The sequence below is a fragment of the Chelon labrosus genome, assembly GCF_963514085.1.
Source record: "Chelon labrosus genome assembly, chromosome: 22".
Lineage (NCBI taxonomy): Eukaryota > Metazoa > Chordata > Actinopteri > Mugiliformes > Mugilidae > Chelon > Chelon labrosus.
The window spans coordinates 12664195-12685980 of NC_140355.1; the positions used below are offsets into that span (position 1 = coordinate 12664195).

General features: G+C 40.9%; 1 protein-coding gene across 1 annotated transcript; it reads left to right on the top strand.

Annotated features, from left to right (window-relative positions):
• Positions 1-428: 428 nt before the first annotated feature.
• Positions 429-20557, top strand: fubp3 (far upstream element (FUSE) binding protein 3). Its single transcript, XM_084572306.1, has 19 exons — positions 429-537; positions 5720-5831; positions 7442-7475; positions 7974-8023; positions 8218-8289; positions 9226-9283; positions 9506-9668; positions 11407-11505; positions 11654-11758; positions 11852-11954; positions 12601-12701; positions 12828-12957; positions 16307-16467; positions 16785-16858; positions 16962-17038; positions 17313-17369; positions 17579-17629; positions 17749-17879; positions 18751-20557. Exons 1-19 carry the CDS (start codon positions 442-444, stop codon positions 18757-18759), a joined length of 1683 nt encoding a protein of 560 aa, XP_084428432.1. The 5' UTR covers positions 429-441; the 3' UTR covers positions 18760-20557.
• Positions 20558-21786: the final 1229 nt, after the last annotated feature.

Sequence of the window (21786 nt, forward strand, 5' to 3'; positions counted from 1 at the left end):
TTTGACCCAGTTGTTTCCTCCGGGGAATGGTAGTCCAGCGACACATAATGATCAGAAACTCCAGGAAAAAAAGAGGAGGGTTTAAGATTTTACAAATTTTATCAAACAAGCTTCACTAAAAGTATCTATCTATCTATATATCATGTGTATGTTGTAAATTATTAAATGGGGGATTTATTACAGCATATATAATTTTATATTATACATATTATGGACTATTAATCACACTCATATTATTACTCATGTTATATTTTGCATTCATACCTTTTTCAGTTATAGTAAAGGTGTTTTATTTACCTTTATGTGTCATGTTTGACATGTGTGTTGTCTCCCCATCAACTCGCGAGATCATGTGGCTCGCGGAGCTTTGGCTTGGCACGTGTGCAGCACTTTTTTTTTTTTTTTTTTTTTTTTAAGTGTGGCTCTCAGCTGCCGAGGCGGATGATGATGATGGCGGAGCTGGTTCAGGGACAGGCCTCGGTGGCTCAGCCCGGAACGAAAGATGACTTCGCAGACACGATACGCCGGGTCCGACAGGTAAAATGCTCTTCGGCGAACACGACGCGAGACGCTCTCGGACCACACAACAGCGTGTTTGCATGCGGAGCAGGCCGGGGGACTTTGGTCGGGGCAGCCCCGGACCCCCTCACTATAAACACCACTCATGCACCCAGCAAGCTAGCAAGCTAACACGAACTAGCCGAGCGGGCAGATTAGAGTTTACGGTGGACAGAAGACGCGTTAACTCGCTGTCAAAACAGCCCAAACGACCAGACAAGTCATAGCTGACGCAAAACACGAAGGCCTCTTATGATGTCGAAGTTTGTGCTACTTTAGTAAGTTAAGTCGATTCAGTGCAACCTGTTGTCAACTCACAGAAGTTGCTGTTAGCTTAGCTTGCTAACTCACCAACACAAGTTGTTCGCCCTGCATCTTGACCCACATCGTGACTGGAGCTAACATTTCAGTTTAGACGTGAAGCCCGAGCAGCTGACACGCTGCCCGAAAGCTAGCATGCTAGTTTAAAGTCCTGAGTTAGCTTCAGTGTAACTGGTTGTTGCCCCAAATTAAAAAGACACCACGAGAGCTAAGTAGGTAGCCACACGCTATATTAACCTTTAAACCCCCCTTATTTAACTCAGCGATAAACTTGTATGTAAAAGACATGTTGCACATTTTAATAAAAGTAAGTAGTAGGTGCTAGAGCTGGTGCTAGCTAACTAGCTAGCATGTGTGAGGTACTGTGTGTCCTCGCAGGCAGCGTTGGAGTTAGGCCATGTAAGTGTAACGTCATCTGTTGAAATAAGCCCCCCTCCATTCCTGTTGAGCACACTTGGATTTTTCCACAGCTGCCTGGAAAATACCTGGAAAAAAAAAAATAACATTTAAAATGAAACACAATCTGCATTTCACTGCTCCTCTCTGATATCCTTTAGTGTCACATGGTAGAGATGGTCACCAGAGCCCATGTCACCATATGTGAGCGCTTATTAAGTTGGTCACAAGTGGAGCGCCCTGTGTGCTGTCGAGGATAAGTGTACTGACAACAGTTAATAGTATGTAAATTGGACTTTAGTCATATAGCTGCTTTAGCTTCCCCCCCTCCTTACCGTGCAGATTAAAACCCTGCACGTGTTTCCGCTATGTTAACCCCTTTAATTTGTATATTAAAAACATGCGCAAATATTTAGGAAAAACGGCACAGTTTAATGCAAATGTTCTGCAAATGTGCAGCTATAGATAGCCAAGTGTAAAGTAAACCCAGGTAGAGCAAACATGACAAATGTATTTCAGTCACAATGCCTTCAGGGCCCCCTGGTTTATCCAGTCCTCCCAATATTTTCTGCATGTGCTCATATCTTGTTCTTGAACCTGTATTCACTAAAATAAACCACTGCTACTTGAGTAGGAACATTTCACTGCGACAAAAAGTAGACTATAAAAAAGAAAATTGACAGCTTCACTTATCAGCGTCACATTTAGTCAGGTGTGACGGCTAATCATGTAATTCACAAATGAGCCTAGTGGTTTATGGGTATGCATTTTGCTCATGGCAAACATTGAATCGTGCATTTCCATATTTTAATACGCGAGTGGCACCGCACACTCTGTAGAAAAGAGAAGTCTTCCCTTCGGTGTATCATGTGACATCGCAGTGGCATCGGCCTGAGATGTGGGAAGTGGAAGCTCTAATGCTTCAGTGCACTCTTATGTGCGGTAGTTCCCACAGATGCAGCGACTGCGGTTACCTGCTTCTCCCTGCCCCACAGAAAGATCCCGAAAGTGTGAAGTGACATTTAATTCTTAGAGCGGAACATCCTGAAAGTCTAGTCTAGTGTAATTCACCTAGAAATAAATCTCCCCTTTGCCCGTTAGTCTGAGCGTCACTAAATATACCCCTTTGGATCCTCAACACAACATTATGATTGACCCTCACTGTCCAATAAAACATAACACACTATTTCATGTAGTATAACATAAAATGTGTTAAGTGGAAATTTAAATAAAAGTGTAGAGTCAGTGGGTTAGTTGTTCTTGCACATTTGCAATTTATTTTTTTTTTTTGGCAAATCGAATATTTTTGTACACTTTTTAAGCCGTAAAATATCAATCCTGACTGTAGTTATTTTCTTTTACATATACCGTATAAATATTTGCTCAGCAAAGGTTACATTAAACCAGTGAAACTACCTTGGAGGCCAGTCCACAGTGGTGTTTACCTAGTGGACACAGGGGCCGTTCTGCTGTTGGATGGACAGTTTGTACCTGACAGTTTGCCACATCGTCCATCAGACTCGGACTGTAAACTCTCGTTGACCACTGTATTAGGACATTTAAATTTTGGTGTCTCCAAGCACCTATTATACAAAAGGTACCTAAAATGATAAAAACATCCCCTTGTGTATTTCATAACCCAGATTATGCCTCTGCATGTTTAACTCTTGAATTTGTATGTTTAAAGACGTGCACAAATTACTTTCAAAACATTTAGATTAGTGCACATTCTCAGTAAATGTGCAACTATAGATATATTTTATCTAATTTTGAGTAAACTCAGATAAAGTATATTTCATCATCAGAGTTAAAGCATCTGCTAACACCTCTGCAGCCACAAGACACATTTATTTTCAAGCTTGCAAGGAAAGGAAATTGTGTTTTTTAATCTTTCAGATCGACAGCACTGGAGAATAAGATAAAATTAAATGGGTAAAAACAGGATAAGAGCAAGAATATAAGTGTACATAAAATTTAGGTGTTTTTTTTTAATAATAAATACAGCAGTGGATGTATAGTACAAAAACCGTGCATCTTAAGTTCAGTTGTTGAATAGCAATACTCATTATTTTTGCAAAATCTTGATTTCCCCATAGACATTAAAACACATAACTACACATTACTTAATTTATCCGCTGTGGAGATTGTTTTGGATATGCTCATGTCAAAAAAAAAAAAACTACACACACACACAACTGCCCTAATGTGGCAGTTGTGCTCTTACAGCCACTGAGGAAAAACATACAAAATAGCTAGAGCAAAAGAAGCCACTTTGACTTGACTGACTGAAAGTCACAAAACAAGATTATCTGAACTAAATTTGACACGTCAAACACACTCAAAACCCTGACAGTATATGTACATTTTGTGAGGAAAATAGCAGATGAAACGGCCAGGTATTCAGGAAGATACTTGCCAGGTAGCTGTAGTCAATCAAAAGTCGGAGAAACACTGAATTTACGTGAACTTCCAACATTTTCAAGTGCTCGCTTAATTTATGAGGCTTTTCATGTTGCTTGACGTGTACATGGCTGCAGCAGTGTTATGGAAACGGCAGCCCCACACCTGCTTCCTTTTATGCCTCCTTATTTCCATTGCCCCCCTCTCGCTTCCACTCTGAAGTAGATAATCATCCCTGAAGGTGATGGGAGACTCTAATTTCCATCACTATATTTTCATATTGTGAAAAAATCCCACTCAGGCACAGATGTCAATTTAGTGTAATTTTCTGAAATGCTATACTTTTGTGTGGAAGGAGAGGAGGCAGATTAATGGGGAATGGAAAAAGCTGTTGGTGTGCTCATGCAGCGTAGCTGAAGATTTAAATGTCCATCACTGCTGAACGTGAGCATTGACTTTTAGATTGGCAAGTGGATAATTTCAAAGAAGCTATAGACTTGTTTTAAGAGCTGGAATACAAAAAAAAAATGCACTATTCTTGCAGTTACGTGGAGGTTATTGAACACTTTTCCTTCACGCCAAGAAACCAGTGTAGAAAATGTATGTTGGAGGAAGCCAGAAATGCAGAGACACTTTGTAACTTGGATAATCAAAAACAAGCGTTTGCTAAAGTTATTACTGTTGGTGTGGCGTGACTGTGGTTTTGTGTAGTACATGGAGTACAGTCAAAGATTGTCAGTGACCAGAACTTGGCTTCTTGACTGTAGAAATGTGACAGAAATAACATAACATGATCATTACTCAGGCATCTGCCCTCTTATTCCTGTGGACCGTGTTGTCTTTTTCCAATTAAACTCTGGGATCTTGTAGAAGGTCTTTAGCCTCCTTTCTTCAAGTGAGGACTAAAACTTTTGTGCATTATAAGGCGCACATGGGAGGGGGAGGGGTCTTTCCGGGTTGATGTTCCAACAAAAACAGCCCATACTGATTTTCGGCAGCATAATGATTTGGGTTCTGCTGACATCAGAAAGAGATTTGAGCAAAGATACCGCCGGTCACAATTTCTGGATGGTTCCCATCAGCTATATCCTGTTGCAAGGCTAATGCAGCTGCAGCCTCGGCCACTCTTCGCTGCATTTGTTCAGGTCTGGTTGAGTCTCGGAGTCGGCTATTTCCTCCGTTACATCCTCTGTACTCATATTAGAAGCTCTTGGAACCGTGGCAGGCTTGCAACCATAGCTAGCGGCGGATTTTAAGCGGTATCTAGATCTGATTCATTGAGCTGTAAACTTGAAATACAAGTTGAAACGAACAGTATCATCTTGTTTACGAACTGATCCCAAGAGATCATACTATATCTTGAATTCGGATTAATAGTGATAAGGTTGAAAGTCGGCAAAATTCAACTGTTTGTGTTTTGATCACTGTGAAATTTTGAAATTGTGGTGATAAATTTGTGATTTAGTCTTCCCTTCTGTGTACCTTTCTACATTTGCATAGCCACGTACAGCTTCTACAAACTGGATTGACAGCCTACACTTTAAGGAACTGGAAAGTGGTTCTTGTGCCATTGTTCTAGGTAGCTGTCACACCTGTCTTAACTTTCAGGCAACTCCTCTCCTGACAAATGTAGTCAGTCGAGATATTGCCATGTACTGTGATCTGTATCATTTGTCAGTGAAAGCATGAAAAAGTCATTCGGCGAGAGCCGGCGCATGACGGATGTTTCAAGGGATGCTTCGCCATCTGTAGTCTCAACAAGAACTGTAGCATGCCGCTTCAAGCTGCTGTAACGTTGCACAAAGTGCAGTCTTCAGCTGCTGTCAAAGAGATAACACCCTGCACAACAGATGGCTTTGTCGAGGCCAAACTTCTCGGCGAACTGGGTGCTTTTAAGCAAGCAACAGGAAAAGAGAAGGTGTCACACTTATCATGAAGGCTTGTGCAAGATTAAGTCTGGGAAGGGGAACGCGTGTTCAACGTATATCGTCACTTATCTACTTTCTGCTTTCATTCCATCTGTCCTACTGTGTTGTGTCTCCAGATGGCAGCCAAGATGGGAGGAGACCAGATGCCCAACATGAACAGTTCGTCTCCAGTCATAGACCCCTCCCTCTACGGCTTCGGAGGCCAGAAACGCTCACTAGACAATGGAGGTCAGCCTTATACACACACACACACACAAGCGCACACATATCACTACTTCATGTCATACTAAAGATGCTGTGTTATTGAATCAAAGCGTTATTTTAAATTGACAAAGAAACCGAGCCAGTGGTTGTAGGAGTATGACCCTCTTGCCGTGGTTTTTACCCATCTTCCTCTTCTCTAAACACTGTCCGTTAAAGGGGAAAATGCCAAGAACAGAAAATTACATTAGGAAAAAATTCAATCAGTTTGCTTCAGCTGTCGTGGTTGTTTTTCTGTTGCTATTTTTCGGGCCCCGTTGCGGGATAGACATGTCTTTATTCTCAACTTTGCCTCCAGTGATCTGGATCATTGGATGTTTTGTTTCCAGGGAAACATCCAGTAAATGCATCAGACATATCATAAAAAAGCAGACGTGTAGGCAGCGACTTGGAGGTCTGCAGCCAGGCCAGTGTAAAATGCTGTCGTTTATCGGACTCATTTGTTTAAATTAAAACATCATTTATAAACTTTACTTTTCCGAGCGGTGACGGCAGCTCTGTTTTATTCCCTTCGGTGCCACTCGGGCATCTTTTTCTGAGTGGGTTCATTTTTCTTGTTTATGATTCTGTGTGGATGTCGCACATTTCAGCTATGTAGGAGGAAACACTGTAATCTGTGAAGTGAGAGCCATGGTTTTGTATTTTCGTGCTTGTGTGAAACATTAAGTATCTGACACCGCAGCGTAGTGGAGAAAAAAAAATAGAAAAAATCCGTCCTAGTTTGCTTTGCCATGCGCACGAAACAAAGATTTGATCCATTTCCATGTCCATGAAGTGGAAACACCAGTCATTTATCCCGTCTTCCTCTTATCTTGTCAGAGTTGTTTGTATGATAGTTCAGCCCTGGATGCATGGATAGGAAAATTGTATGCAATTCTAGTTTAAGTTTGTTTGGTACAATGTGTGATTGTCTGACAATTTGTCCTCAGTTTTTCTGAGTCAAGGTTGTCCCACAGTAAAAGGGAAACAAGAGAAGCGGTATCACTGTAGCGCTGCAGTTTAATTATCAAACTAACTCACAAAGACACTTTTATCATCCATTCTTGTCCTCGTATGAATTCAGTACACCTTCCCTTTTTTTTTTTTTATATATATATGTTCATAGCTGTTCCATTCTCAAGCGTTAACCCCGGGTCTTTTCCAGAAGAAGTGAAATCAGTCCAAACAACCATAAAATTGATTGAACCGGCGAGATATCAGCTCAGGTGTTCCACGTCCGTGGCAGCACATCCTCCAGTGACCCTGCAGGACCCTTGCTCGGTGCTACCTGTCAAAATTCAATTCAGAACCAGCAGCCACTGACCCGGCGGCTTTTCTGAGCGACTCTGATTGAAACACTCACTCATACACTCGCGGGCCTGATTTCCATGCTGGTGAAAGCCCCCCGCTGTGGGTCAGCCGCAAACATGAGGGATTGGCAGGGACACATCCATCTGCTCCCAGCACTGACTCATTCTTTCTCATTTTGCTGCTTCGCTGGATATCACTTCAGCAGATATTTAAAATATTATGTATTTTTATCCATGATCTCTCACATGTTAATTGCTTTGCTCTCTTTTATTTATTTTTTTTCTCAGTAGGGAACCATCTCGGTCCAATGGTACATCAAAGGTGAGCAGAACATACTCTACTATTAATGCTCTTTGAGTAGATTACTCATATTTAAACTGTGCTCAAGTTAAATAGTTTGAGGTCAGTTTTTTATTTTTTCAACCAAAATTAAGTTTAAATGGTGCTTTTTCTTGTCACTACAAAGTTCTTACTGTTTCTTTTAATTAAAATACTTTCTTTTAATTATGGATGCAACAAATTAAATGACGAAATTATCATATTTTTTCCCAATCTCATTTACGATAACTCGGATATGCTAATACTTTTTCTTAAAGCTAAATATATTTAGTTTACTATAAGCTTTTACATTTTTAGGCGTCTTTTTGTTTTTTATTAGAGTTGTGAAGTTGTCACTATTTTCTAACTTTTAATGGTCCAAATTATTATCTAACGGATTGATCGATACCCAGTGTGATCATCTGTTGCCGCCCTGATGACTTCTTTATTTTTTATGCATACAAGAGAATGAGCTATTGATCACGTCCTAATCTCTCACAGGGCTCTCGCAACAGAAGACTACAAAGTGCCTGATAAGATGGTGGGATTCAGTAAGTAGCCCTCGGGTTCATTGTAATCAGTATTTAATGTTTGACGCGCAATCATCAGTATTGACGTTCTACTCAGTTTTTGGGTCACTGCTTGGGGTGTTGGTCTAAATTCAAAAAGGCTTAAACTGGGTGTTTTCTCTCCCCCCCTCCCCTCCCTCCCTCCCTCCTTCCCTCCTGCCCTCCCTCCCTCATAGTCATTGGAAAAGGAGGAGAGCAGATCTCAAGAATTCAGCTGGAATCTGGTTGTAAGATCCAGATCGCTTCTGGTAAGTTCAAGCTAAACATAAAACAACATCTGTGAACTGAGAACCATAAGCCATTAGATGAAAGGCAGTTAGCTCTTGAAACGTGTCACTAATGAAGTCAATACTCTTCATGTCTTATATCAAACTGAACTCCTGGCTGGAGATTGAAGAAGAAAAGTGCCAGTCAAAGATGTATCTGGGTCCAAAATATGCACATTTCTATCTAATAACTGCATGTACATGCTTGAATGTAAGTTATTGGAGCTTTGATATAACAGCAGTGGCGATAATGGGTTTGGCCGCGGAAGAATTTGAAGGTGCAGCCTTTTGACTGAGTGTCACAACTGAGAGTAGCAAGTGTGGCAGCAGCTGAAAATGATCTGAGAGAAAAGCGTCTGCATTTGAAAGGAATAAATCTAGTATGATGTATAATTTTGCGATTTAATGAGTATAAAATATACAAGACATTGCCATTTTTAACATGGCTTTGCAGTCCTCAACATATGCCGCGTATGTAATAAACATCTTGAATATATGGATGGATGTTTCACTCATGTTTTCACTTAAACATCTTCATATAGCGTCTTGGCTGTCAACATACTGCACCCCAAGTCAGTTTTGCTGGTATTTGACCAAACCTCATATGTGTCAAGATTTATTGCTGAGCTTGACAAGTAACAGAAATTGTATTGGAAAATGCTGTCAAATACAAAAGTCTTTCACTAAAATAATATGTGGTTGGTACCTTGTGTTACCTTTGCAGTTCACTTTCCTTTTAAAATACTGTTAAAGCACTACATCAGTTATTTTGATCTACTCTGAACTGATATGCTTCTTGATTGTCCCTGTGTTGTAAAGTTTTTGAGGTCAATTTGTGGTTTTCTGTGAAATAAAACCGACAAGAATGTGTGATGATGTGCTTTTTCTTTAAATCTTTTGTTGTTGTTGTTGTTATAGACAGTGGAGGCATGTTGGACCGGCCATGCACGCTGACTGGGAGTCCAGAGAACATTGAGTGAGTCTCAGCACTTTGACAGATGTACTGAAACCACACACATCATTAGGAAAGTGTGCCCTATTGTTGCCACACAGGGCACGAACTCTTTTCTCCTCCTAAATTAGTCACCTGAACACATTTCTCACATCCGACAAAGAAAAAAAAAAAGAAAAAATGGGACTCTCCTTTGTTTAATTGTTGGCGACTGATGTCCTTTTCTCTCCACCCACCCGTCCCCAGGCAGGCAAAGAGGCTGCTTAGTGAGATTGTGGAGCAGTGTCGGTATGGCCCAGGCTTCCACAATGACATGGACGGCAACAGTTCCATCCAGCAGATCCTCATCCCCGCCAACAAGGTCGGCCTGGTCATCGGCAAGGGAGGAGAGACCATCAAACAACTGCAGGTGTGGCACTGAGAATACAGCAAAGTTACAGTAAAACTTTAAATTGGTATGAATTGGACAGGATTTATTTCTTCATGGGAGGTTAATTGATGAGAAAACCAGCTCCGGTTATTTATTATCCGTAATCCCAAGTCACCTGGACTAGATAAACTAATCTGGACAACTTCAAATAGACTTCTGAGACACATTTGTATTTACCAACTCAGTTTTTGTGTTTCTGTTGTGATTGTAGGTAAAACATAAAACCTAACCAGTAGAAACTAAGGCCTTAACTACTAGTTTTTGTCAGTGTTGCAGCTTGAGGTGTCCCTTTTTGAGGATTGACTTTAATACAGCAGCCAAATTTAACCTCGGATCACCTAAGTGGTATTTCAGCTGTTTTAGTTGATTCAATTTGATTTTTTACTTATTTATATAGCGTCAATAACAATACAAATTGTCATAAAACGCTTTACAAAACCCGGCTTGAAACCCCCAGAGCAAGCATGAAGGTAACAGTGGCAAGGGGAGAAACCTTGAGCAGGACCCAGCCCATAGGGAGGGACCCATCTGCCTAAAGCCAGCTGAGTAGAGACAGGAAAAAAGAGAAGAGGAGGAGAGGAGATAAACATGTTATAGCAGTCGATGTTACATGACAGTTTAATAATAAATATAAATGAAGCTGTTCAAGTACTGCTTGATCAGATTTCTGTTGGTTTGCCCCAACAAACCTTTACACAGCTATCAAGAAGGTTAGCATGGAAGCCAGTCCGACTTTCCCCACCTGCAGAATCTTTGCAGCAGAAGCTGATCTGGATTCATTCTGCTGGGAACTGATTATGCTCATTTGGATGCACTTCATGCAGTCATTAACAGCAAAATAGTCGCACACATCTTTCGAACGCCGTGGAGTTCGATTTGTTTACATCAAATGGTTCTGTTTTGTTGAAGGACTATCCTTTATCGGTTGAAACGGGCCCCATAATGAAGCCCAAATGCCGTGTTACCAGAATTGAGTCTAGATACGATATGCTATGTTTGAAAAAGAACAAGAACTGTTGATCCTGTTCCTGATGTCTTACAGAATGGACATTTTTCATTTATCAGTTCATCTTCAACATATAAACTATACATCAGCATTGTTAAGATATATTTTAGATGTTTTCAAGTAAATCCTTTAATGTGCACACCCCTTCCCATGGCACCTGAGTGTTGGGGTACAAACACAACAAACCAGCATCGATGAACTACCGTCAATGAAGGCTGACGATGGCTTCACCTCACTTCGCCCCACTGCAAAGACAACGGCCAGCTGCCACATATGTCATGGGGCTGTTAGGGAAGCAAATAACTCTTCAGTCTAACAGGTGGCAGTAGTTTGTATTTGGCAAAAGCTGAAACCCGGAAGAGCAACTGTGAGCTAGAAAGCTAAGAAGAGCCTCAAACTGTAGAGATCTTTCACGGACGACAAATCTAGCCTTTAATCCACAATACTATGTTGTGTATAAATCACCTAAAAAGTGTGGTGCAAATATGCACTGACAAGTTTTTACTTTAAAAATTACTTTAACAAAGCGTTACGTTGACTTGAAATATCATTTTACTTCTCCTTAATATAAATTCCCCAGTATTTCGTAGAAAATAAAACCTGTCCTTTGAGGTGTGGAAGAATTTCCATCCTACAGAGTAAATAGTCTTTAGGACCCCCAGCTAACTCTTTGGTGGCTGTTTCTGCTTCTGTATGATTGTACCTCTGCAGGAGAGAACAGGAGTGCAGATGATAATGATTCAGGATGACCCCATGCCCACTGGAGCAGACAAGCCCCTGAGAATCTCTGGAGATCCCCACAAAGTGCAGGTCGGTCTGAGAAAGAGCGCAGTGTGTGCTGCTGTCTTTCCTGTTTACACTCGATTTTACACATTTTACGCCTTCGGTTTTCTTCACATGCCGCAGAATGACGTAGGATTTTAGATGATTTCACTACGTCTGTCAATTTTCTTTGTAGCAAGCCCGTGAACTTGTGGTGAAGCTCATCCGAGACAAAGACCAAGGAGACTTCAGGGTCGGCAGGGCAGAGTTTGGATCCAAAATGGGCGGAAGCAGTTTGGATGTAAGTGCCGGACATCCAAGTAAATGCGCGTTCATTGATTTTCCTCAGAGAGAAAAGACACTTTAACCTTTTTCCTGTGTTCTTTCTGTTCAGGTGGTTGTGCCCAGGTTTGCGGTTGGCATCATCATTGGCAGGAACGGAGAGATGATCAAGAAGATTCAGAGCGATGCTGGGGTCAGGATCCAGTTCAAACAAGGTGAGGAAGACATGATGTTGGCCTCTGTCTCTGTAATTCAACTCTAGTCTTTAGTTTACAAAATAGTGCATCATTTACATACATATGGACAACACAGACTGACTACAAGAACCTTACCAAAGAGAGTTCATTTTACTCATTCATTTAAAAATAAATAAATAAAAGTAGCTTTCCTCAAACCAAAACTAATCCAGAAGAGCTAATGCTGCTTTAAAACAGGGTCGTGTTCACAAGAAGAATCCATATGAGCAGCCTCCCTCTAATGGTAGACACAAACTGAGGTCAGAGTTCATGAGTTGTGACGTGTTTGCAGAGCTTTTCAGAAGTGGTGGAGGCGGATGATAAATATTGATATATTTTAATTTAGTCGTATATAGATTTCTTTGTCATTTTATAAAAGAAAACTAGTGCTTTCGTGAGTTAAGGCCGTTGTACACATCTTCCTATGTGATAACCACAAGCTCACGAGTTGAGTTTGATGGCAGCATCAATTTAAATTATACTAAATAAGATGTCAAAGTGATATTTAGTCCAACTATCTTCCTTGTTACTCGCAGAGATTCGACGCTTACAAATAATCACCAGAATTATTCTTGTCTGAATCTGTTAAAGACCTTTTTGTGTCCCGTCTATTTTGTGGTTCAAGATGATGGAGTCAGTCCTGACCGTGTTGCTCAGGTGATGGGCCAGCCCGAACACTGCCACCATGCGGTCCACCTCATCAACGAACTGGTTCAGACAGCTCAGGTATGCGCTTTGAATTCACAAATGAAGGAAACTTTAAATACTAATTTAATCAACTATAAATTTTCAGCTGTTAAGGCCCACGTGTCTTTGTATTATTGACTCTTGTGCTGGTTTTCTTCCCGGTAGGAGCGGGATGGGTATGGTGGTGTAATGGGACGTCGCGGACGGGGTGACAGCAACATGGGAGGCCCTGGAGGACTGCAGGAGGTGACATATGCTGTACCTGCTGATAAGTGTGGCCTGGTTATTGGGAAAGGTAAGTGACATATTTTCATTTAGTTGATGTAAATACCTGTGGATAATGTCAAGCTCTTGCTTCGTATGTAAAGCTAAGACCTAGTAGCTTGTATTTAAAGCACAAGCTGCTGTTTGTTGGTTTTAATTGATTTCTGGCTGTGAGGTCTTCTGCAATGTTGCGCAAACCTTGCCGTCTTAGACAAATAATACGCAGCTCATCAAAATGAACAGTCTTGCTAAGAGTGTATCCGACTCACCAGCTTCTATTTTAATAACCGAACACCGTGTGGTGTTCTTCCACCGCGTGAAGCTGATGAGAAGAGGTGGGGGCGAGTGACCACCCTCCTATTCTTCCTTCGGGGCTCATGTATACAGCACAAGTGGCATTCATTGGTTTCACTAAGGGCTTAATGACGGGGATAATGCGTGTAATGTGACATTAATTGTTAAAGGTGCATAATAACAGCTCTCAATCATGTGGAAGGCTGCCTGGCATCTAATGAGGGTCTTTCAGCCCAATAGAGTGCAGCGAGGGAATGAATAGGAGGAATTAGCTTATTGGCTATTCATGCCCACTCTATTGCCAGCTATTTAAAAGTCATTGACCATTGCATTGGAAGGATCTGTGTGTGTGTGTGTGTGTGTGTGTGTGTGTGTGTGTGTGTGTGTGTTGTATATTGGCATGCATGTTGCCTTAGTGTGTGTGTGTGCGTGTGTGCAGTGGTGGGCGGGTTGAAGGGGGCCTCTTTACCTAAGATAAAAACATGGCAATAGAAATGTCAAGTGGCTTTTGTGCATGTAGTGGGGCGAGGGAAACAAATAAACCTGGGCGTTGCGTCCCCCTCTCTGTGCATTAGCATATGAAGTGGGCCAATATGGTGGAGATGGCGGTGGGTCTGGGTGCTGTCAGCCATCCCTTAAAGGGTGCGGTGATTAATATCTTTACGATGCCATATGCAGCCCATTGCCCCTCTGTTTTGACCCCATATACACACACACACACACACACACTCACACACAGCGTCACACAGAGTTTGATGAATCAAGCCACCCACCAACCTGCTCAGACTTTATTACAGCCATGAATTTAGTGCAAGGGGCTAACAAGCCTCCTACAACTATACTCATGAGTTTTGAGCTAACTAAACCCTGTGAGCCTCACAGATGGATCAGCAGATGGAGTTTGTCTTGAACTCTGCTTGGTTGAAAGCTCATGAATGAATTCATAGGACTCAGTAGTTTTCTGTTTAATCCTCATACTCGTATTTCTCCGATAAGTGAGAGATACAATGAACGTAGTGGAGAATAGAGTCAAAGCTGGTGCTGGAAAAATGTGACTCTGATGCTAAATTAATCCAAACAAATCTGTTTTTTTAAGTAAATTACACTTAAAGAGACGTCCTTTGATAGATTTAACATTTAACATAGTGTCTTTCCAGGGACTTTTTTATTTAAAGATAAAAACTGGCCCAAAGTATTTCTGAAAGTTTTTAGCTAATGTAAAAACGATGAAACTTGGCTGATTTCACCGAAACTTTTTGCTGCGGTTGTTGCTTTTACGTGTTGTTTCAGCAACAAAAGTCCAAAAACTTTCAGCCGAAAAAAACGAAAATGCACTTTCGGCCGAAACAGGATGTTGTGATGATGCAAGCAACAACCGCAGCAATCTTTGGTGCATCCCTATTTCATGCTCATTTTCCCTCAAATATATTTTTATTGAAGTGATCACGATAATAGCGGGGATTATTTGATTCCATGAACTTTTTATACAACGGGACAGAGGCATTACAAAAGTATGCAAAGCCAAATTAACACAAAGTGCTGATTATTTTCTTGTTTTATTAAATTGATCGTTTAGTCTATGACGTTTCACAGTTTATTGGAGCCGTTCTAACAAAGATGGATCATTTTGTCTAAACAATTCCAGTAAAACTAAAAAAAAGATTGGAACCGAGAGGTTTTTGCCCAAAATTAATAGTTTATCAACATTTACACAGACTTTTTCATTTGAATTGCTAATTTAACCTGCAGAAAAATCTGCCGTTGCATCAAAAATGTTACAAACTCTCGTGAAGCTATTTATCCTTGATGCCTTTAAGACCTTTTATTTGCCCCACCAGCAGCTAACCAGTCCCTTGGCTTTGCCCTGAATGCTGTCACCAGTTGCACTTTTGTCTCCCCTCCTTTTCTCCAGCTCACTAAACCAGTCTCATTAATAAGGCCCGTATTATCTGTCCTCACTACAGCCCAGTCCATGAAATGAATAGTCGGGGTCTTCATTGCTCTCTGCTGTCTGACTAGAAGAGCTCATAATGGCTTCATTAAGGCAGAAGTTTCATTTGGTTGACAATGGGTTAATGGCCCATGTGCAGTCTGTTGGCAGCAAGGAATAGGCTACCGGAGGAGGAGCGGTTTTTGATGAGCGTTTTCATTCGGGGGTCAGCCAGGGTCATCAGAGTGTCAGCCACAAGTGAACAAATGTGTAATTGATGTTGGGACAGCCCCGGTGTCCCCCCGGGAAGCACCCTCAGCAACCCCTCCTCGCTCCCTCCTCTCATCACAGAGGACAACACAGAGTCAAGAATGAAAAGGGTAAAAAAGAAAAAAAAAAGACAAACGATATCCCAGAAGGAGGATACGCTTCAATTTTGGCCCCTTTTCTCCTGGCAGCTATGTTTCATTTCTCTCCGCTGGTGTAATTGCTCTCCCCACACGTCGGGAAGCTGGCATCTGATGCCGAGGAGGGGGGGGGGGGTGGCGTGCAGGAGATGTCTTCTTTTGTTTCCTGATTTGCATGGATGTTACGAGAGAATGGTAGATAAGTGGTGAGACACATGCCAGATTCTTCATAAGGTGAATTTAGTCAGAAGAGAAGTCAGGCCTGACGGATGGGACAGTTTCAAATAAGACCGAATTTCATGTTTTAGTGAGAAAATCTCACCGACCTGCTCACTTCTACGGTACGTGGTCGTCATTGTGCGGCTTTCCGGTTTAAGAAAGCTTCAAAAAGTATTTGCCGAAACCTGTAAACCCTCAAATTCTGCATGAGGAAGTGTGAGGCGACCCAGCAACCAGACAAGTTTAATTATATTGACACCATAAATGTTTGTTTACTGGTCTCACATAGTGCTAGTACCTGCGATTTGATTCAGCTTAGTTAGACGTTATCCTGCCAGACATCGTCACCGTTATCTGCTACCAGACGAATCCCTCATCCAGCTGTTGCCCTTTTAGTTGCCCTGTGGGTAATGTAGGACGACAGACGGTTTTGGAAGTGCTCAGTAGACTAGTATTTGTTAAAATAATCTAAATTAAGACTCGGAGAACTAATGAGTCTTAAACTGTGTCATTACCTTCTGCGTCCTCAGGTGGAGAAACCATAAAGAACATCAAAGAGCAGTCTCGTGCCCACGTGGAGCTCCAGAGAAACCCGCCGCCCAACACCGACCCCAATGTACGCATCTTCTCCATCCGAGGCACCCCTCAGCAGTTGGAAAAGGCTCGCCAGCTGATCGATGAGAGAATTGGGGTAGGTGGTCTGGCTAAGGCCCTCGTCGCACTCCCTCCCTCCCTCCCTCCCCCTCCTCCTTCCAAAAAAAACCCCGCTATTGTCTGGCCTGATATTCATGAGCGCACATGTCAACGCAGGGAGCTGCTGGGGTGAGGTAGGCTGCTGTGGTCCTGGTGGCCAGCAGGATGTCACCAGAGGTTAAACATGAAGAATCCATCAAATGGACTTAATGGAGTGCATCAGCGCTCGGCCCTGCCCTCTGACCTTGCCTGTTGGCTCCCTTTAAACACAAGTGTGGTCTCTCACTCGCCTCCTCTTCCCTTTCTCTTCTCCAGGGTCCAGGAATGGGGGTCAACAACAGCTTCGGTATGAATCCCTACAACCAAGGACCAACCACTCCTCCTCAACAGTACTGTTCAATTTCTGTCTTACGCACATATTTCATATTTTTCTAAGGCTACTGTCGGTGTCTTTAGAGTAAATTTACTGACGTTGAATTGTCTTACTTGAAGTGGACCTCAGACGTTCATGACTGGAGGATGGGGTACAACCTTTCAAATATGGCAACCTCAAGGCCAGCAGGACCACAGTGAGTAAAAAGAACTACAAATCATGAACTCTGTTTCCTTCACAGCTAGATAATTGCAGTCAGAGAGAAGCGCACATGGCTCATTCACAGCCAGTCTGCTACGAAACGCATTCCCTTTGGCTAACCACGTGTTTCCTGTACGGACACATTTTTACATTTGCTGTCAATGGAAATCATTAGAGATCAGAATCGCGGACGAGAGCAGAAGGTGGAAAAGCGGAAAAGCCAAACCCGCACTCGCCAACTCTGTGCTGTTATTTGTGTCTGGTTTCAGGTCACAATGGATCCCAGACGGGCCAGATGGACTGGGAGCAGTATTACAAAAAGTTAGGCAAGTGTCACTCAGGAACAAAAGAATATTTATCCTTCAGTTTGCGTTATTTTAGATCCCTGCATGAATGGACTTAATCACAAAATGTGTAGATTAGAACTTGTTTTGAATATGACAATAGAGAATAAAGATTTTTATTAAGACGAACCTGAGTAGAAAGTTTTCTAATAATATAAACTGTGGATTTAATGTCTGCTGCTTGTTTACAGGTCAGCAGAACCAAGCTCAGAGTACTGCTCCTGAATATAACAAAGCTTGGGGTAAGTTGTTCTGGATGGATTTTATTACAAGTACAACACAAACAGATTGCTGCAGAGTCCTGCTCTGTTTCTTCTTCATTTCTGTTTATTTCTTTTTTTTTTCCCCTCACCCTTCTCAGGCCAGACAGCTGGTCCTACATCTCAGCAGACCTCTAATCCTGACTACAACGCCGCCTGGGTTGACTTCTACAGACAGCCGATGGCCTTCTTCAACCAGGGCGCTCAGCAGACACAAGCCCCGGGCCTTCAGGTGAGATCCGTCTCCCAACAACATGTGTCTCGCATCTCTTTTCACAAGATGTTGAAGGCTAAGGCTGCCGTCTATTTTAAACAAACCCCACGAAAAGACGAAGGAAACTTGTGTCTAAACCTTTTAGTAGTACAAAACCTCAAGCAGAACCCTGCTCATATAGCTGCTTGAGGCCGGCCAGGTAGAGAGACAAAAAAGAAGGATGTGGGACAGAAGAGAAGGGAAGACGGCAGCAGAGGGAAGCAGATTAATTTGTGCATGCACACATGTGAATAAAGAAGAAAAATTTGATCCACCTAGCTAAAACCTACGCAGTCTGAGCCTCAAGCAGATGCTTAAGGTTTCTTCCATTTTTAATTGAATTTAACTTAAATGAATTACAACAGCAAGGTGTCTGTGTTATTTAGCCTACCCTTATTGAAACATTGAGTCATAATTATTATTGTATTGTTTAGTCAAGAGTAGATGTGAAAGTGTTATTCGATTAATCAACAGATAAATTCATCACTCGCTACATCTGGCAAGTTCTTTCATTAAAAATATACTCATTAGAGTTTCTGTGAACACCTTAGGAGATCTTAAGGCGTTTTTAAGATATTTTTCTTTCATTTCTGTCACAAACTGTGAGTTAATAGTATAAAATATTTGTAGCCTTTAATCAATTTTCTATTTTTTGACACTTATTAATCTTCTTTGAGCCAGCCTACGTCCTGAACTACGTCACAACCTCACTGTAAGATTATAAGTCGGATAAATTATCAACGGATTGACAATAAAAAGAAAAAAAACTGTAAAATATCATCAGCTTCCTCTTTGAAACTCTTAATAAATGGCAGATTGTGATTAATATTGTGTGTTTTTATTCCTACAGGATCATTAGAGAAGACGCCCAGGATAAAGACTTGAATCACTGAGAGGATGAAAACGACCCTTTTTTAACAGGGGGTTTCTAGATTTACAACGCCTTGAAGACTTTTTTTCTTAGTGAGAAACACTAGCTGTAGAATGACTTATATGATAAAGTAATATTTCTAAAAATCAGGAACATTTATTTGTTACTAAATGCTTATGTACACTGTTATTTTGGATAGACAGTATCTGGGATCCCTTTTTGGACTTGAGAGAGAGCTGTTGTTGTGTTTTTTTTTTTTTGTTGCTTCTTTTCTACATTTTCCTGTCTTGACTCAGATTGTACCGCCAAAACGAAAACCCAAGAAGTTGTAACATTTCAAAAGGCAATATGATCTATTTTTTCTAGTTATGTCGCAATGAAACCATGATCACCCGCTTAGCAGTCTTGAATACAGCGTTTTTCTTTTTTGTTTTGTCGTAAGATGTTTAAAAAGAAAAAATAATGTTTTCCTTTTACATAATTCAGTGAAATGAAACTGTGATGTTTTGTTACAGGAAATGTATTTTTGTTACAAGGTTTAAAAGAAAAAAATGAGGATTAATGTCAGCCAGCGGCAGTAGTTCTAATTTAATTCCTGTTGTGCATTGTATGCTGTTTTTCATTGTCATTTTTATTGTACTCTGGTTTAAATACAAAAAAGGTGCAATATCTTATTTCACTTTTGAAACAAAGATGGGTTCTCTAATATTTTGACAGACTTTTAACTTGTAGTTTTAAGATGATTTTTTTTTTCTCTTTTTTCAAATGGAAATGTCATGGATAATTTATTACAGTGATCTGATATTATAGGATTTAGGGGGATGTTGCAAATAGCTTTTTTGCCTTTGCTACCTTGTAAAACTCTGTATATATGCTCATATTTGACTGTTAATTTAAAATATATATGTTTCATATATATATATATAAATACTTATATAAGAAATTATTTTTTTTGTTTTCCCGTGATCAGTGTCGCAGGAAAATTGTCCCTCTTTTTTTCTGTTCTGTTTTCATACTGAAAATGTTCAAAGATTGTGAATGTGTGATTTGAAATTTGATGTTGCATCTTGTTATGAAGAAAAACAAGAAGTGGTAGATTTCATTTTTTCTCTGTGTGTATGTGCATATGTTCTGTACCTGAACTATTCAAGACTGCTAAGCCGCTGTAATTCGTACCTGTGTAATAATTAATGTAGTATTTTTATGTTTTAAGTATTATGATCAAAAACTGTCTTTATTTGGTACCTCCCAGTTCAGCAACGCCCCGCTGAGCCCTCGCCGGGGACTCAGCGGGGCGTTGGACTCAGTCCAATGCTAATAACTTTTTAATTAATTTTTTATTTCTTCGTGTGATCTAATATAAATGATACGAATGATGCATCATTATGGAAAATGATTCTGGTATTAACGTCATTTCTTAATGAAAAGGGATATAATTTCAAAAAAAAAAAAAATGTCTAATTATGGTGTTTGTTTTTTTTCTTCATGTGTACAGTTAACCATGTATTAAAAACATCCAGACTACCTTTATTGTGTACTGTTAAGCTGATTTTCTGTTTGAACACTTGGATGTCTTTTGTTGTATTCTTCTCACAGTGTGTGTGTGAGAGTGTGTCTGTGTATACTAACAGAGGATATATAGGCCAAATGTATGTTTTCATGTTTTCTAAGCAGAACAATCTATATTTTCTATAGTCTTATTGCCAGTTCTCAAATTCAAATAAATTTTCCGCAAGTCTCTCTTGTGGTCGAGTTATAAAAGTTCTTAATGGTAACTGCAACACTTCTCACTTTACTGTATTTATATTATAAGAACACATGTAGACACTGATAAATTGTAATACTTACAACTTTTAATTTATATTAAGAACAAATTACCTGCAAAACTAAAAACACTCCAATCAATCTCAGGTTCCCTATAATGTTCTCATTAGCTAACGTCAACACTGCTAATTTTTATGAGTCAAAGTTAGCATTTAGCTCTAATATGGCTGCGTCTGGCTCAGCCTGATCTATGCAGCGTTTCATTTATAGTCAATACTTTTAACACCAAAGTTTTTCTTCTATGTTAGCAGGTTTACGCAGGTTGTGATCAGCCGTAGTGAATTATCACGCTGACCTTTAATCCAGAGACGGCAGACCCTCTCATTGCAGCATTTGGCCTTCACACCCAAAATCCTGGACGTTTCAGGTGAGTTCATAGTACAGTGATGACGATATTTACAGTCGATGCCAGATAAAATGGTTTGATTTGCACAATTTTATCAGTGGCAGAGGACACGGGGTTACATCCAGTCACCACACAGCTGCCGCTATAACCAGCAAGTTCTGCATCTTTAGAGAATTTTAAGTACATCCTCCAAATATTTATAATGTATGGAACCGATTTAGAAAATAAGTCACTGCTTTATTTTTTAGGGAAGGTTAAAATCTTAGTTGTGTTTTGCCATTTTTTTCACAACTGAACTTAAAAAGAACTTTGGATTTTATTAGTGTTCGATATCACAGGCTTTTAACATCTGTCCTGCACCTTTACAGTCCCTTTAAACTATTCGATGTGTCCAAATCAATTCTCTCAACATTCTTGCTTCCATGCTGCTCCATCCAACCAGCAGCAGCAGCAGCAGCAGCAGCAGCAGCAGCACCAGCACGTCCTCCCTCAGGCTCCTGTCCAGAGAGATGTTCCCCTCCACCCCCTCCAGAGCCCCTCCAGCTTTGTCACTGCACATATTTGGCCTCAGCAGGGTGGCTCCTGCCACAGTGGACCCTTCATGGCCCCCGTTACCGGTCCTCGCTTTGATGCCGTGCAGCTGTTTCCAAATCCAGCCCTTGATTTTGATCCTCTTCCTTTTTTCTTTTTTGACGTGTAGCCGTCCCCGTGGACACTTCAGACCTGCTGCTCCTTTGTGGCCGTCTAATGTTTTAGTTGGAGAGGCACGTTTATTATCAATTTTAGCAATTATTATGTAGAATTTGTCCTTCTGGGGTTATTTTCTGCTTCAGCATTTTCCCCCC